Source organism: Mastigoproctus giganteus, chromosome 5 (genome assembly GCF_048544385.1).
Source record: "Mastigoproctus giganteus isolate SK-2022 chromosome 5, ASM4854438v1, whole genome shotgun sequence".
NCBI classification, from domain to species: Eukaryota; Metazoa; Arthropoda; class Arachnida; order Uropygi; family Thelyphonidae; genus Mastigoproctus; species Mastigoproctus giganteus.
In genome coordinates this window covers 129,705,123-129,724,384 of record NC_143579.1, presented here as the reverse complement: position 1 = coordinate 129,724,384, position 19,262 = coordinate 129,705,123, and the positions used below count along the sequence as shown (strand labels likewise).

General features: G+C 37.4%; 1 protein-coding gene across 1 annotated transcript in view; it reads left to right on the top strand.

Annotated features, from left to right (window-relative positions):
• LOC150085702 (protein turtle-like) overlaps window positions 1–19,262 on the top strand; it is a 619,203-nt gene that overhangs the window by 394,154 nt on the left and 205,787 nt on the right. The window contains exon 3 of the mRNA XM_090374652.1: window positions 9,499–9,609. Within this exon, the coding sequence (XP_090230778.1) occupies window positions 9,499–9,609 (111 nt within the window). The remainder of the gene's footprint in view (window positions 1–9,498; window positions 9,610–19,262) is intronic.

The window sequence follows — 19,262 nt, the reverse complement described above, 5'->3', positions numbered from 1 at the left end:
TACGTACTCATTGATTACTGAATTGTGACCACTTCCGTCCATCATGGACTACCGCATAGCTCCTAGTACAAAAAGCTGAACTACTTCGCACGCTAGAGCAGTGATAATTTGAATCTGGTCTTGCAAGTCAAAATGGTAAAGTAGCAGTTATGGGACGTAGTAAATATATTACGGAGTTTCAAAAGGGCATGATCGGGGAGTTCAATCAGTCGTCGAGTGTTTCCGTATCGGAAACGGCACGTCTTGTTTGGTTAGGCCCACTGTAGTTAAAGTATACAAAGAATGGTGTCGAACGGGTCAAATCTCCTCCTGCCTACAGAAATATAAAGGTTTACTCTAGGTGGATGTTCGTGGTAAACGAGGTGGTTGTACGGGCTCAACAGGAAGTCACTGTACTCCAGTTGACAAGGCAATACCATACACGAGTACATATGAATTTATCACTTATTCACATTAACTTTCATAATATGAACTTATTCACATAATATTTAATTTTCTAGAGTATTCTTAGTCTATTTTAGTTCCATTATGGATACTTCTAGGATGGCAAAGTCTGGTGCCTTGGGGAATGTAAGCGGAATGTAAGAACAATATCCAAAATGACGATGCACCGCACACTCAGACGTATGGGATTCCACAGCAGACGACCCAAGAGACACCCTCTCCTCACCGCTAATTATCATCGAAGGCGAATGCTGTGGTGTTAACAACACGCTGGTTGGACGCTGGAGGACGGGAAACAAGTGTGCTGGTCGAATGAGGCCAAATACCTGGTGCAACACGCCGACGGACGCCTTCGTGTGCGGCACAAGAAACTCAAGTCCTTGGACCCATCATGCATGGTGCCCACTATCCAGACAGGTTGTGGTGGTTGCTTAATGTGGGACATGTTTTTTGGGGAAGATCTAAGACCCCCGGTGCGTATGAACCAACGTTTCACTGGTGAGGTCTGCAGGTGGCTCTTAGGAAACCATGTGCACCCCGCCATGTTGCATTTTTTCCCCGACAGAAACTGGATATTCCAAGGCAATAATGCTCTATGTCATCGAACCCACACAATGCACGAGTGGTTCGAGGAACACAGTGAACCCATCTTGAATGGCCTCCAAATTCGCCTGACCTCAATCCAACTGAACACCTGTGAGATGTTTTTGGAATGGAAGTGATGCGTGGGGGCTCGCAACGTCATCTATTCCGACACTGTGGAAAGCCTTGCAGGTCTGCCTCCCTAAGGACGACTTCAGACCTCTAGTGGAATCAGTGCATAGCGGCTTTTATCCATGCGAGAGGTGACCCAACACGGTATTACGTAGGTGATCACTGAGTATATACTGAAGAGAGGGTCTGATAATGTACAACGGATTAACCTTTTCTTTGCATCTTGAATTGGGAACTTGGACTTTTCTTACATCAAATCGACTAGAGGATGCACGCAATTTACAAGTATAATACTCTGTCGCCTAATAACCTTAGTTATTTTAGGGAACAAAGAAGAACAAATTGTCAGTGTGTGTCCACTGGCCGTTATCTGAGTCCATTTAGAGTTGTGCTTTTTATTTATTATTTCTCTAATTTATAAGAATTAGAGAAATAATAAATTAATTCTCTAATTAGAGAAATAAAAAATTCATAGAAAACTTTCCCACTACTCTTTGTGGCTTATCAGATTATTTGGCCAGTTTTATTCCTAAGCACACACACACACTTAAATTCCCGTTTTGTTGTATATTAATCTGTAGATCCTGTGTATATTAAAACTACAATGCTATGACTCTGTTCTTTGACACTTGGGATAGTATCTGTGAGGTCAGTATGAGGCATGCACAACGTCGATCGATAGCTATTACAGATTACCCAAGGGAGAGAATATGATCGATTTTTTGAAGATCTCATATGTTCCAAAAATACGACGTTTGTCTGTAAGTAGAGCAAACCCAAGTACAAATAATTTTTATTTCTACCATCACATCCTTAACGATCGGTTATGTGTTTTTTAGGTCTCTCCAAGATATCACTACAATAAAAGTACTCAACTTTGTCTCGGAAAGAAATTTCAAGTACGGCTATTTTGGTAACATGCTCAGGAGTTATTTTCTGTAAGATGGCCATCGGCTTGTTCTAGTAACCTACCTTCCTCGCAGAACGCGTTCTAATGCACATAGCACACGCTAGCCACCTAGATGGTTGCCTGTTTTACAAATAGAACGTTTACTAAACCTGATTTAATGTACAGTTGTTCTTAAGTGAATCAGGCAACAACGCACTTGACGCCAATTTGTATGCAATCCAAAAATAGATAAATCGTGTAAAAAGGGACAGATTAATTTCCACAGTATAGCGACATTATTCTCTCATTTTAATTATTTATACATTTATTAGATATTTTAGATAATTTAAATAAAAGGCTTCAGGATTTTATTATTAATAAGTTTATAAATAAAAGCAACTACACCTTTTACGCGTTTACTTTATCGGTGTCATATGAAAATAATAGATATAGAGGATAGACATTATTATTATCTTTATTTTCTCATAATATGGAGGAAAGGATGGAAAATTAGTAATAGCAAACATTGAATACGTAATTTGCCTTAGCCTATTAAGAATAGGCCAAAGCACAAATGATAACTGATTGAAATTTTGAAATTAATGTGGAAGTGCTTGGCGTGGATATACACTGAGTGATCACTGAATTATGACCACCCCTTATGAAAACTGAATGCGACCCGTTGACCACGTGAGGTACGAGAGTGCGAAGTTAGTCGACCTACGTAGCATAGATAAGGTGTCAGTGGTTCAGTAGGTAGTAAAATTCCGAGCCTGATGGTAAAAGGAAGGATTTATCGGACTTTGATAAAGGACAGAATGTGGGTGCTCAACGAGCTGGCGCCTCGGTTTTCCAAACGGCTGAACTGGTGTTGGAGAGCCGCCGTAGTTAAAGTGTACCAGGACTGGTGTCAAAATGGTCAAACAACGACCGAATGGCAAAACTGCAAAGGTCAGCGAAAGGTTGATGTTAGAGGTGACCGCTGGGTCCGACGACTCGTACAGACGAACAGGCACATCACTGCTGAAGAGTTGACTACCCAATACAACATGGACCAACCCGGAACATGGACCAACATGGAACAATATCTGGCTCACGCCAGATATTGTTCCATGCGTCGCACGCTCGCACGTATGGGCTATATCAGCAGACAACCCCTATGGCATCCTCTCCTAACCAAGGCTCATCGGCGTAAAAGACTCGCCTGGTGCAAAGAGCATGAAAGTTGGACGTTAGAAGACTGGAAGAAGGTGTGCAGGTCGGACGAGTCACATTATTTACTCCACACCGTGGATGGTCGCGTACGAATATGGCGTCAACAACATGAGGCTCTTGATCCATCGTGCATGGTAAGAAAAAAAGTGCAGGCCGGTGGAAGCGGTTATATAGTGTGGGGCATGTGTCACCGCTATCGTCAACTGCTTGCTGACTGTTTACACCCCGCTATGTTACACGTTTTCCCGAATGGCGATGGTGTCTTCCAAGATGACAATGCGCGGAGCCATCGGGCACTTGTTGTGCAGGAATGGTTTGAGGAACACAGTTTTGATATCGATTGGCCTCCGAACTCCACCAATATCAATCCTATAGGGCACTTGTGGGACACTATGGAAAGGCATATCAGGCGTCTGGATACAGCAATTACCTCCATACCTGCATTGCTGGGAGCATTGCACACAGCTTGGTTGGCCATACCTCCCGAAAGTTTTCGATATCTTGTTGAATCAATGCCACGTCGAATAGCTGCTGTACTGAAGGCAAAAGGGGGGGGGGGACCTACGAAGTATTAGATAGGTGGTCATAATTCAGTGATCACTCAGTGTATATATATATATATATATATATATATATATATATATATATATTGGTTAGTAATTTGTTTTTTGTTAATTCCACGTGTAGAGTGCAATATTTTTTATATAATTAAAGAATAACTCCCTTAATGTCTAACCCTAAATACTATGCCACTAACCCACTTAATGTAATTCATTCATTACTTGTCTAATGCTTGTTTTTAAATATGAAACTGTTAATTTTAATATTTATTTTTTATTAATTACAAACAATTACATTAAAACTAGCATGTGTATTCTGCTTAAGTAGTTAATTTTTAAACGCTGGTATTTGACATTAAAATCTCCGTCCCCCGCGATCTTTATGATTAATGATAAATAAGGCGATTCTTCATTGTACGCAAGTTTGCTGTCACTTAGCAGAAATGTTGGTGCTGTGCTAACGAAATGAGGAAGGGAATGCAAGTGAGACAATGAAATCTTGGGCCCGGCATTTCACTCAGATTTCTGACTTGTATCGTCGACCCCTCTTCCCTTCACACAAGAACTGTGTGAAGGGAAGAAGGGTCGACGAAAGTCCCGCTACCACAGGAATCCAGTTGGAATTCCCGCTGTTGGCAAATTTATTCCATTATTAATAATTCCGCTATGGCACATAACCCCTTCGTTTTCCATCCCTTGTGCTTAAGTGAAACAGTGTAGTAATTGACAGTACCATTTTGCCTGCGTTCTGAAAGCATTCTATTGATAATAAGCATATCAAATTACGTATTCAGATTGCGCTGCTATAACTAGACCTTCATTAGCGACTAACTAATATAATCCATCACTTCCAACCTTCCTTTATCCCAATTCCATACACCTAACACTTATCTTTCAAAATGACCACATAATCCCCCTTGTTCTCTCGACATCTCTATTCACTTATGTCGTCCGATGCCGGCGTGTCTATCGATTATCTTGGAATATGGTGGATGCCTCGTGGGCAATGTAGCGCCCCAGGGAATTCGCTCTGGCGTTCAGGTGGGTAATTCTTTTAGAGACACTGTGGGAGTCCCATTCATTACGGCAGTTTGTCAGGAAGTTAGGATTGAGTCAGCGCAGGCACTACACAATTATAAACTGCGACAACGAAGGGCAAAGTCACGTCGGCTGAACTGCAGTACAATCTAACTCGTATCTCTTTGATGTGCGGCCAGGTAACAAACCATTTGCACGGATTTGTAATTTTAAAAAGAAAAAAGAAAAAGAAAAAAATCAATAGATATTCCAGGTGTTTTGAGATAAAGAAAATGACGTATCCTGTCGTTCATTTAGAGGAAACAGACTGATGATGACATTAGGAGACCTCATTATTATGCACTTCTACATCGATATTACTAATGGCATGGAACTAGCTAATTACGTCTCTTAATATCGTTATTAGCGATTCGCAGAAAATTAACAATGTTCCATGCATTCGTGGAAAGCATGTTTCCTTAAACTAGACATCACTGATGTTGAGCTACACCCCCTTACTATTAGACGAAATAATCAAATTTTATTTGCATACGGACAGAACGTCCCGGTTTCCTCAGGTATCTGTGCAATTTGCTAAATTTTAAGGGAGAAAAAAAAAGCATAAATTTCGCTTTTAAAATTTATCCGAATGCCATATACCTCTTTTATTTATGTATAGTCTAGCGTTATGTGTCGTTCACTTGAGGGAAAATTCCGTTTAAAATACCCATAAGATTAACTAAGAATTAATAGTATCACCAAACAGAGATCTTTCGAGTCAACCAGGTCTATAAAAAGAATCTCGCCACCCAACCGCAGTCTGGCATTCTACGACATTCTAACTGAAGGAAATGTATTTTTAATAATAAATTTGTATATTAAAAGTAGTAGTAGTAATCGAGACGTGATGCAAGAAGGCAAGCTTATGTAGTATCAGCAAAAAATATATATATATATATATTTCACGCATCCATTCCCTCTAAACGTTTGTTCAGTTCCTCCTTGAATTCATTTACTCTATCAACTTCCACAACCACAGATGGAAGTTTGTTCCAACAATCAACTACCCGCTGGCTAAAGGCAAATTTCCGCACATCTATTCTATAACTGTCTTTCCTCAATTTGAATTTATGTCCCTTCAGGTTCTTAATTTGAGCAAGAGGAAGAATCCCGTCAGAATTGAGCTTGCTCAACCCATTCAATGCCTTAAACACCTCAATCAAGTCACCTCACAGGTGCCTACTCTCCAGACTCTGCAATTCCTAAGACCACCTTTTCGTACCCCTCACCAATCTTGTTGCCCTTCTCTGTACTCGCTCACACAACTCTACATGCTTCCTAAAATGAGGCCTCCAGACCTGTACGCAGTACTCAAGACGTGGCCTGACCATTGCCTTATACAAAGGAATAATCACCACCTTTTCCCTACTAAGAAAATTCTTGTATATCATTGACAATATCCCATTACCTGCTCTGGGCACATTATAGCCTTAGTTGCTATTGCGCCAATAAAATCCAAACTAACTTGCTCTGGCAGCTGTCTGTACTGCTCAGAAAATTTCATATCTGACTGCACAATTACTCCCAGGTCTTTTTCGTTTTCTACCATCCTAAGTGTAGTACCAAGTGAATAACAGTGCTTGATTTTTAAACTCTCTAATTGCATTTTATGAAAAGACGAATACGTTTTTTGGTGAAACTTCACTGCATTCAATAAACATTGTTTTGAAACCGAACAATTTTTGAAACGGAACGCTATAAGTTGTATAATGGCTTCTCAGATGGGATTCAAACCCAGGTATTTCACAGAGTGGGGAGGACAGCAGTTATTACCTCTTCTAGATCAGAGGGTAGGATTACGGATAATGAATCTGTGCAGATTTTAGCAACATTAAGTGTTATCGAAGAATTTTTCACTCCCATTACGCAAAGGTTTGATTTGATTCCTTTCTTATTCATTGTATTCGCATGTATGAATATTCTCGTTCTTTTCTCTCTTAAACAGCGATTTTCCATTTTAAAAGATGGCAGAGGCCAACCTTTAAGAAACAGTTAGCAAGACAGGTAAAGAGAAGATACAGGAAAATGTCAAGAAGTCGTTTCAGGCCCTCGTTGAAACGACCTTGTGTGGTTAAGAGCCGGCCTTCAGAATGGTGTTTTTTTTTTTTCTTTTTTTAAATACTCACCGTATGCAAATTATTAAAATTTACTGAATATCTGCAAACCAATAGTAACATGTCTCAAAACAGATTCTAGAAATTGGCACCCATGCAAAGATGGAAACACATACTGGTTAGTAACGATAATAATCACTGTACTGTTTGATGTGTAATTAGACAATGGAATGCAATAATACACGAAATACAGTTTGCATATATTTCATTTTTCTTCTCTTCCGTGGTCACGAAAAATGGGACCTACTTATCAATATCTTTATCTAGTTCCAAGGAAGTGTTGTCTGAAGGAATAACTGCAGACCAATAAGCGATATGTTCCTCCACAATTATTTTTACTATGTCGTACATTATGACATTTTGTAAGGTTAAGTATTGTGCATTTGTTTCCTGATGTAATGCTGCCAGCTGGTTAAAACATTTAGGATTTCTGTTCGGATTTAATAGACTTTAAATTGGCAATCAGCATTAGACCCTCAATAGCCCCATTACTTATTAAATGGTAATAGTTGAAAGTTAATGTATACTCGTTTTGAATGCAGATTTGTGCATGGCAGGCAAACTTGAGTAGTGAGACAAATGCCCGTGTTTGAGACGAAGTTGGGATTGCCAATTCGTGAAGTTATGCCAGAGGTACCTCGTTGCAAAACTTGTCCGACTGCTGTCGAAGAAATATTCCACAATTAATCATTCAATTTTTATGTGAAGAAGTTGAATTCCTTGTCGTCACTGCTCTTATTAGCAACCCACTTTTAAAGCTTAAAAATTTTATTTAGATACAGCATTAACAGTTATTTAGTTGAATAAAATTTTTCCATTAAATATAATATGTAGTTTTTATTCTAATATTGGTCTAATAGATTCTAATAGAACGCATACTCTTCTTCAGAGCTACCCAAATGATGATCACTTTTTATCTCTAACCGAACCGAGTCATTGACATGCAAAACTCTGTTTACAAGAGATTCGTCAGTCATCCGTTTCGCTGTTGTGGCATAGCCGTAGATCTTACAAAAAAGTTATAACATATATGCATAACACAAGGTGTTAGTTTTCCATATTCTAAATTCTTTAAAAAATGTAGTGACCGCTGAAATTAAACTTTAACTTTCCTTTTATATTTTGGTATAACAAATAAGAAATAAATTATGTAATAAATTTAGGCAAAAACGTTATTTTCAGAAACCATTTGAAATATTGTCTTGCTTTCTTGCTATCTAATAACAACCCCACCAGTGAATAGGAACTGTTTTCATATAGGCATTAATTCTTCCAGAACTTCAACTCCAGGCTCTATCCCTAAACAGAGAGGGCAATTAGGTTTATTAATGATGCCAATCGTTTAAATTCACTCCGCTCTCTGTCATAGAGATGATCACTTTCTGCTGCAAGTCTTTTCATATTATTTCCATGGTATTTATGTGAAATTTTCATGGGCACAGATATTTTGAATTAGCAACTGTAATTACACCACTTCTTTTTACAAACCAGCCTAGACACCTGCATCATCTAGTGAACGTCCATTCACAGTTCAACTCTAAACTAACCTAACTAACCTTTCTCTATTCTTCATTTACTCCTCCCTTCTTATTTCCTGAAAATTTCAGCTACAGCAATTTTAGTCCAGTATTATTAAGCATCTTCTGCCCTCTCGATTTTCAACCCAATCAAGAAACCGCATAATGAGCTGTATTCTTCAATCCCTTGGCATTATCATAAGAAATAATAAAGTACTATGTATCACATCTCTGTTTAGAGTCCTTTTACTGTCGAGGAATTATTCATTTTCATCCTGATTTTGGAGACGTTTAAGAAAAGCCATGATTTCCTTAATCATGCTTTCAACTGATAACCTTTGTGAAGGGCTCAACTCCTTAATACTATTTACGGACTGCCAAACAATTCGTCACTATTGGATTAAGCTACTCTGACACATCCGATGAGATTTCTCGAATGGATCATTGCATAACGCGATTTTTTAACACCTCACATTAATAACCACGAAATGGTGATTACTGGGAGAAAAAGAAGACATAACCGATTGGCAAGCAGACACACACACCAAAGGGTAAACTAGTCATCCAAGTCAGGCTACTTACACACGATTAGGAATCGATTGCTCTGAATTGACACCTCAAGTATATCATGATATGGAAAGAACGAAAAAATCCAGAGAGGATTTTTTACGCAGAGCAGCACTTAAGTGTAATGAACCGTTGTCAGTTGTAAATGTTTCCCAGTATACCCGTATATTAAAAAAATTACGCAAAGTTTGTTTTTTTCTTTTTATGGGACTTAATAGGCTCCAGTCGTCACCTTCATTCCAATTAAGCATATTGAGAATGACTGTCAGTGAATATGTGAATTACACGCATTATATCCATTATATTATAATATAAATACTGAAAGATTACTCTATTTATATAAATACACTTAAATCTCAAGGTTTTAAATTTTATTATTAATTTTTTTTTTCTCTGTGCAGTGCCTCCAGGAGAACCATTAATTACCGACGAAGACGGCAGGCAGATAAAAGGTTTAATAGGTCCATATAACGAAGGTGATTCATTACGACTCATATGTGAAGCTGTTGGAGGTAAATGATATATTTAAACATAAATGCGTACAAAAGTATATTTTATAAACGTAAGCATAAATATACGAGTATATTAAATTCATTTAGTATCAATGCAGAGGGAATAAGTAATTATTAATTTAACAACAATGTTTCAGAGAGAAAATATTTGTGATTTATTATTTATCAAATATCTGTTAGTGCAGTAAAATCTCTTTATTATAGAAAAATAGTTATTTATCTGCATATTACTGATTCTGCGTGTACTTTAGACGTTTACTAGACATTCCTACAGATAATTATTTAACAGCTCGGTTTTGTACATAATTATATTAATATAATATAATAACTAGTTAATTAACAACGTTTGCAAATCGATATATTAACAATATAGAGTATCTGAAATAGATGGCGCTCTACACCTTCATTTTTCGAATTGGATCCTTCAATTATGATAAGCTAGTATTTCAGTCACAAAATAAAAGCTTGTAAAAGGACAGTGAAAAGCTTCAAAAACTGCTGTACAAAATTACCTTACCTTCTCAAAAAACTATGAAAAAAGAAAACATAGGAATGTATAAGACAGAGATGAATGAATTGTTAAATGGAATATGTGTAAACAACAAAGTATTCTTTTTCGCCTTTTTTAACCAACATATTATGGGCATCAGGGAACATATCCTCCATATGGCCTTTAAATATTGATTAAGGTAAACGAGCTGTTAACGTGAACTGTTTTTGAAAATAAAACTATTTTCTTATTTGTAGTTTATATTCAGCATTTTTTCTCCATATTTTTATTCCTTCTATTTTATTCCTTTGTTTTAATTTTTTGTATCTTATTTGAACCTCGTAAACGAGATATCGGCTTTTAAAAATCTGCAGATTTTATTGATTTAAAAAACCGGGCAAAGAATTATCCCAAATTATTGTTGATTCGCGGGGTGATTGGGAAACGCATTTCTGAGAAGAGAGAGGGCTGGAAATGAATTATTTATTAAACACACTTTTCGATAAATCTGCTTTATGAATATGATATTAGTGATGAAAAATTATTGTATGATTTTTGTAATTATATTAGGATCTCACTTCGAGGGGGGGGGGGGTTGTTCCCAGTTCCTCTAAACTGGCAAACAGTAAAGAAAGTTTTAGAATAATTAATAAAATGCAAATTTTATTACATTAACATTTCCTCAAGCATCACAGGTACTCAAATAATTTAAAATGAAAGAAAATTAACATTTTATAAAAAGAACAGCTTTTAGAAAAAAAATTAAAAATATTAGATTATCAAAGGATTATTAATGTGAATTAGATAGAGAATTCAATTATTGCTAATTTTATATGCATCCCAAATTAAACCGACTAAGTTTTGTTTTATTGTTAGAAAAGTACAGCATAATTGATGAAACGGTCCACTTTATAAGAGTAAAATGGATCATATTAGACTTTTAGCAAGTAATTTTTAGTAGCTTTTAAAACTGAAATTACTTCAGGAGGTCGAATAAATCTTGCTTACAGCCATTATGCAAAGCTAAATCTATTTACGATTAATAACATAATTAGAAAAAAGGAAAAATAAACTGGATATGAAATCTCTAGGGATAAGTAATTTATTCTAGAATTGTTACAGAGCAGTATAGCGTAGTGTTTGATAAGAAGTATGTTTTTTTAAAATCAATTTAAGAATACACAGAGTGAACAGAAATCCTGGGATACCTACCTAGGCCCACCTTTTGCCCGTATAAGGGCAGTCACAGGTCGAGGCATTGAGTCCACTAGTTCACGAAACCGAACCACAGGTATTTCCATCCATGCTTGCTGCACCGCTGTCCATAATTCCGTTGCATTCCTGGGTGGAGGATCCAAAGCTCGAACTGACCATTCCACTGCATCCCAAAGATGCTCCACAGGGTTCATGTCTGGTGAACGGGTAGGCCATTCCATGGTGGTAAAATCTGCGGAATGCTCACCGAACCATGTTCTAGTCACCATGGCTTTGTGGGGAAGCGCATTGTCCTGCTGGAAGAGTCCATTGCCCTGTGGGTGCACGATGACCATGAAGGGATGCAGATGGTCTGTAATAATGGACACGTAACCTGGACCGTTCAGAGATCCGTCTAGATATACAAGAGGTCTCAAGGTGTGCCATTTGAACATGGCCCAGGCCATTACCGATCATTCACCAGCCTGAACAGTTCCTTGTTGACATGACGGGTGCATAGCTTCGTGCGGTTTCCGCCAGATACGCACCCTCCTGTCCGTTCGAAATAACTGAAAACGGAACTCATCGGACTAGGAGACCCGTCTCCAATCATCCAAGGTCCAGTGCTGATGTTCTTTCGCCCAGTTCAGATGCAGAATCCTGTGTCGTGGTGTTAGCTTTGGGACTTTGGTGGGTCGGCGGATTCCATAACCTATTGTGGCTAATGATCTCCTGATGGCCTTGGTGGAGACGTTACTGGCATCTCCCTCGTTGAAGTCGGCTGTGATTTCTGCCACTGTCACTTTCCGGTTGGCTGAAACAATGCGGCTCAGACGTCGACGACCACGTCCATCGACCACCTTACTCCGCCCACAGCGCTGTCTGCAATGAGATGTTATTCCGGAAAGGCGTATTCCGAATACATTCTTGATACTGTCGAATGTGGATAATGCAATTTCTGTACCGCCTCTGCGATAGAGTGACCCATGCTTCGAGCACCGACTATCATCCCTCTTTCACAGTCGGTTAACTCACGACATTTATCCATACTGATATCGAATTACCGTATACGTGAATGGAGAGTAACCATATACCTGCAAGCGGTAGGTTCGTCCACTATCGAGAGAGGTGACAGCATCGCGCTCCCCAGGAACCTGGTATCCCACGAATTCTGTCCTTTCAGTGTAGTAGGTAATCACAATTCCCTTGTATAGCTACCTTATTAGAGTCAATTTCTCTTTGAATTATATGGGCCTATATGATACATGGAATTAAAGGGGTGAAGTGAAGACAATTATCGAAATTGCTTAAAAAAAATTCATCGCTTCGAAAAGCATCTCATTTGTAATCAGATAAAGTTCAGGTACACTGCGCGTAAAATCTATAAGCATGGCTGTATCTGTAGCTCTCGTAGCTAGAACGGTTACGACGTTCGTTTCAGCCCGATCATTAGTTTGCCTTGAATTTATTTTTCTTGACGGGACTCGAATCTCAAACCACTTTATTATTTGACACATATATTCTCACCTCATACACAGCCGGAATTGGCGCCTCCGTAGCCAGGTGGGCAGGAACAGCAGTGCGTAGCACACGCTTCTTAATTAGACCAGGGTCCACCAAATACGGAGGATGCGGAAAGGTCAGGAAATGACCACCGCATATCCCCGGAGCAATATGGTCTTAGTTGCTAATGCTCCTAAAAACCAAATAACAAACAAAGAAACAGCGGGAATTAAACATAAGTCATATGGGCAATGGCTTGAACCTCGCAGTCCAGTGGGAGAGCGCGCCGTTTCTTTTCGTAAAAGACAAAATGTATACAGGAATTCTGATTAGTGGTAAACCTCTTGTCTGTGGTTTTTTACCAGAGAATAAACAGGAAAAAACTATAATTACATTTTTGGACGCCTCTTCACATGCTTTGGCTTAGGTGCTCATCATTTGTAAATTTAACCCTGACCTCATAACTCGTGTTAGGCGCGCGTGTGTTTAGTTGCAGTACACGTTAGTAGGTCTCTATTATGTCTGAGACAGACTAAGTCAGCTACGTTGTGAAAAGGCCCATAAAATTCCTCAGATCATTGAGGATTCGAACTAGACTCTTTTCAACCCTGTGTGCCAGGACGGTGATTATATCCACTGTGCTACTTGCGAGGAACATAACTTATGTGTGGTGGGAAATGACTATGAATTGTCTAGGAGACTCAGGCTATGAGGTATCATTGAGGCGTTTTCGTAAATTGCTTCTATTCTTTGGTCTTTCTGACAGCCAGCGAATAAGCACAATTTTAATCTTATAAAACTGCGGAATAATTTTCGGATTTTTTTCATTCCACGTAGCTGGATGAAAAACACGAGTTTCCAGGCAAGGAAACGACTGTCATAGTTACTATAAAGCAACTAATTCAGAAATATCTCATTGAGTGGGGAAGAGTCCATTGCCCTGTGGGTGCACGATGACCATGAAGGGATGCAGATGATTCTACAAATATTATATTGGAACAAATTGTAAATTCTTCTGAGTTGTGGAAGAACTTCAGAAATTAAATAAACAATTTTAAATTGTTCCAATAACATTTAATTTTACGTATTTACATAGTGCTAAATTGATAAGCTATCTTGTGGAGAAAATGTCCCGTTGAAATTGGGAAACATGAAATTAGCGATGTTGAAATTTCAGATGATGATTTATTAGAAAAACTTGTAAGTTTAAAGTCCAGTAAGGAGTTGATCTTAAGGTTGATGGATTTCCAGTAACTTTGAGGGGAAAGAAAGAGAGTGTATCGAACCATTAGGATTAATGAGGATATCACTGAACTGAGGAGAGATTTCCTTGGATTGTAAAAATGCCATTCCATTTCATCGTCAATACAAAAATCCAGTCGTAAGAGAGAAGTGGGTACTATCGACTGATCAATCTGACTTCAATAGTAGGAAAAATCATGGAAGCAACGATTAAAAGAGCAGTACAGGATCATTTAGATAGAAATGGAATTGTGAAGGAAACAGCATAGTTCATTAAAAATAAAATCATGTTTAATAAACCTGGTTAGTTATTTCGACATATTCACTGAATCTAAGAAATCATTTCGACATTGTTTACTTGAATTTCAACCATGCATTTAAGTCAGTCGCTCAGGAGAGTCGCTCTTGCATAAGCTGGAACTTGTTACAATCGCTCGGATTGCAAGATTTCTGCAGAGTAGGAGACAGAAAATTGCATTAATGGACGCTCTTCAGAACTCAACTTTTTGCTAATATAAAAAAGTTGGGTTTTCCGTGGATCGGTACATTTATTTATTTATTTATTTAATTAGGTAGTCCCGTCAAACTTTTGATAATCCCCACCAATTATAGTACAGTTTGCAGTTTCATACGCAGATGTTATGATACAACTCGCAATTTAGAATATCATACAGAATGCAAAGGGTGAGGCACAATATCTTACAATATGAGCATCCTGCATTGCACGCTTATTCTCCTCAATCAATAAAACTACAAATTTGTAGATCCTAGGTCAATTAGTAGTCCTTCCTTAGTCATCTGCAGTCCATCCTTAAATATCAGTCCACATTCGTCACTTTAAACATACACAGTGGAAGGTTCTCAATTATTTTCCGAATTCAATCCATCTTGCATTAATAGAACTATAAACTTCTGTTCCTTTGGTACCTCACAGTCCGTCTTTCCTCTATTCAAACCTCAATATTGCAGAGTCATCAGATGTCTCATAACTGGTAGTACAATGAATTACTGAATCACTCTCTCAAGATCTGCCTTAATGAAGCATATAGTATTTAATTTAGAGGTACATAAGCAAAACCTAATGCCTATGCAGTGGCATAGGCATAAGGTTTTGTACAGCTTATGAAGCTGTACAAAACCTTATTTATATTTCCTTTTTATTACCCCGTTGATCGCCTTCACCCAAATCAAAATCAAGGTCATCCGCTAATGCGGTGCGAACCGGATCATTGACTCCCCCCTCCTCCCTTGTTCTCTTACATTATGTTTTTTGAGGAGATCACGCACGGGCAGCAACATCGGAGATTTGAGAATACGTATTTCACAGATTTTTAAACACGAATTTGAGGAGAATGAGGCATACGCACACTTATCATAAAACTTAATTTTTGATGAGCACTTTGGATTCGATATAGACCTATATGTGATGGGAAACTGCAGTTGCATTGAAATTATATTAAAATTATTTAAAAATATTACGGTTGCTTTCTGTCGAGAATTTAACAATTTATTCAGTAATTATAATTTTTTCCCCTTGGATCCGTAAATCTGGAAATGTTAAATTTGTGTTTAATGCTCAGTTGCTAACTAAATCCAGAGTGAGCTGAGATTTAGTCTACGAGACCAGTCTATTGCACCAAAATACTTAGCAATCACCCGTTGCAAGAAAGCAGATTTGATCAAAAGTGACAGTTAAAAATGATCCTTGCGGAACCCCAGTATTCTACGCAAATATATCGATATAATAATTAAATATTAAAATCATTATAATATTTGTGCTAGTGTTACATGTCAGCATACAATTTACAACTGCTTGAAATACTGAGAGGAATGGTGCCATGCAGTATCCCAAGCAGATATTTCATCAGATATTCTGCAGCAATTAGCATAACATAAAATGGCACTTAAAAAGGATTTGATCATATGCCCTGGCGTATACGATCATGATATTCGCATCTTCACGAAAGAAGGGTGATTTGCATAGATATTACATTATGTTTAGTAGCTACACATTAGGTTGCGACCATAAATTCGCATTGCAAAAGATTTAATCTACTTTCTAAAGCTACACCGTCTCGACTCAACTAACAGAGCTCTGAATGGGAGTAATGTCGTTCATTTTATTGGCAATATTGACGTAAAATATCGGCTTCCCAGGCACTCTAAATGGACGAATTTGTCGCTATAATAGGAGTCATTTAAATATGGAAGAGAATCATCCGGAACCGCGCTTATAGGAAATTGCTAGGGTAGTTTAATGGATAGCAAGCACACTCCCTTTCCCCCCACTCTCATTTCTCCCCTTCACCACTACAACTATATCCTTGTAGGAGATGTTATTATTGTGTCAGGATGCAAACGTGTACCATACTCACAAAACTAGATAGTGGGGAGCAAACAGGTCGATCGCTGCATGTAGCTCTCGGAACATAATCGAAACCCATTTTCTTCGAGAAGCTCTGGTTCAGTGTATGTTTTTTTTTCTTTTTTGTTTTTCTTGTTTACAAGACTTGTCATACAAATCATATACACAGATACTTTCTGCTCCTATATGCTCCCTGTAGTAGAATCTCAATGTCATTTTGTGGGGTGCAGACGTAATTATATATGCTAACCATAACTGTGCATTTAAAAGAGAAAAAAAGAGATTGATTATTTTATTTGACTTTAAAATAAGATATTCAGCTTTTTAAAGATTATTGACACCGGGTACGTAATATTTTCGCCTACTTAGATTAAACTTTGTGAAAAAAATTAATCGAAAGTGAGTAAATTCTAGTAATCAGCGAATTGAAATAGTTTTTATCGGTGATGAAATTGAATCCTATCCGGGCCATTTGGTCACCATGGCAAGTTTTTATTAGAAATGAAATGGTAACCTTTATGAACTTATTGCTTGCGAAAGATGAGTGAACGAGTTACTTCTGTTGATTCGATAGCAACGTTGAAATACAATTTCAAGATCCTTTTCTTCTTCTTGGTATTAAAGCGCTTCAGTTTGTACCGCTTCTCTATCTTCAATACAAAAGAAGGCCGAAGTCTTAATTTTCTGCAGAATTTTTATTCATGCTTTTATTTATGGATCAAGAAGAAACCAGTAATTGAACATAAAAACGAACAGACTATTTAATCAACTTAGCCATCCTGAAATTGTTCTTGATAAAAAACGAAATAGTTTCTATAAAATTCCATAACCTCTTTTCAATAATAAGAAAAAAAAAAGTTTGCACGCTACTTCATGCGTGAGATAAATACATTCCAGTAGGAGAAGGAACATTTTAAAAGCAGTAACACTTCTTAGGGTTTTCCATTCGCTTTATTCCAGATTTCCTTTAGATGTTAGCTGTTTTTAGTTATAGAAGAACCAAGGGGGAAAATCAATAACGAACTCTTACGTCCTGTTTAGTAAGTATACAGGGGTGTATTAACCTTTTTTTATATAGGAGGGAGCGCTAACATTCCGAAAAGTTTAAACAAACACAAAATATGTAATTCATAAAGGGCATATGCATTTGAAGTATAAAATAAACGCCTAATTGATTGTTTATTTGGAAATTTAATGTTGAATAAGCATTAAGATTAGAATCACCAGATTTTGGGATTGGAATTAAACATTAATGAACTTCTTAGGGAAAATACAAGTCCCAGTAAGTTGCAATACTATTCCAGTGGTAAAGTCTTGTGATTTAAGAAGTACCGATATTTTATACTTTGAAAATTGATATATTTTATTTGAATTCATAATTAGATATTCAGATTTTATTTTCAAAGGTTACTACTACTAAGTACATGTTGATTATCACGAGTACATAATATTTTCGCATAATTTTATCAACTATTGTGAAGAAATTAATTGAAAATGAATTTTAGTCATCAGTAATCCGAAACAAATTTTATTAGTGATTAAACTGAATAAAAAATTACGTTAATGTTCACAGATTTAATAGAAAAATTACAAATAACATACCAAAGCCACCAAAATACACTTACGGATCTACAGTGAGGAGGTAGGGATAGTACCAAGAACACCTTACTTGATATCATATCATATTACTTACTGTAAATCAGTGGTAAGTAATATGATATGATAGCCAATGACCCAAGACAAACACTGTACCTTGTATTCTGGAGGTATTAGCGACGGTATAATCACAATTCTTCCCCACATCGGATGGAAAAAGACCTGAGTTCGAATTTTGTCATGAATGTGCGATGAATCTTTATTGGTCTTTTTCACAACGCAGCTGAGTTAGTCGATCCCAGGTGAGGTAGGATGGTTTTTAACCTTGGAAACCGCGCCTTTTCGTCCAGCAAACAGTAGTAAATCTGTCACAGAACAACGCAATTTACAGACATGTTATACACGGCGCAATACGGCCTAAGATGGTTATGAACCTAAAACACTATAAAAAAGGGTTCTTGCAAAGTCAGTATTGCATTCGGTTGAATACACAAATTAAGGCTTGAATTTTAATTACATAATAAATTAGTGTGGAAGATCTGTTACTAATTATTTTAAGATAAACAACTAATTATTGATTCTTGGGGTTTCAGTTAGACATTCTTTTAGTGAAAACAAAAGATGAAAACTAAAATAGTCTAAAACACACTGAAGGAACTAATGTTGAGTTCTGGCTTTTGAGTCGAATTTGGGTAGTCTAACCAATCTGCAACAAACAAGTCATCTTATTTTACCTTTAAGCTGGTTGGACTGTTAATAATCCTTGGTATATCCCTCATGTGTAACATCTAAAATACTCTTCGAAGCATCTGGATCAGGTAGTGGATCATCTGGAGCCTGCCGCCTCTACTCCACCAGCTATCAAGGGAAGGAATTCGAGTAATGTATGTGGGATAATTGTGGAAAAACTCTAAATTTTTTTCACATTCATGCAATATATTCCTCCCATAACTTTTACTGCATCTACATCAATGCATCATGAAGAGTCAAACTAATGAAACAAACATAACTGCGAAAGAAAATAAATCTCCCAAAAAGTTCCTAATTTATTTTAAAAATATACTTTGTCTCCATTCCAATCCCTATGCTGTCCACTTTCATCTACAATTTGCCATGCTCCGCTTATTTTTCTGATAGCAACCTCAATTATCGTTTGCTTCAACCACACTCATCTCATTTGTCTTATTTGCTCCGCGATCCTTTACACTTACAGGTGGGGCTCGTACGTATGTTTTCTCTAATCAGTAAGTCTTAGGAACTTAC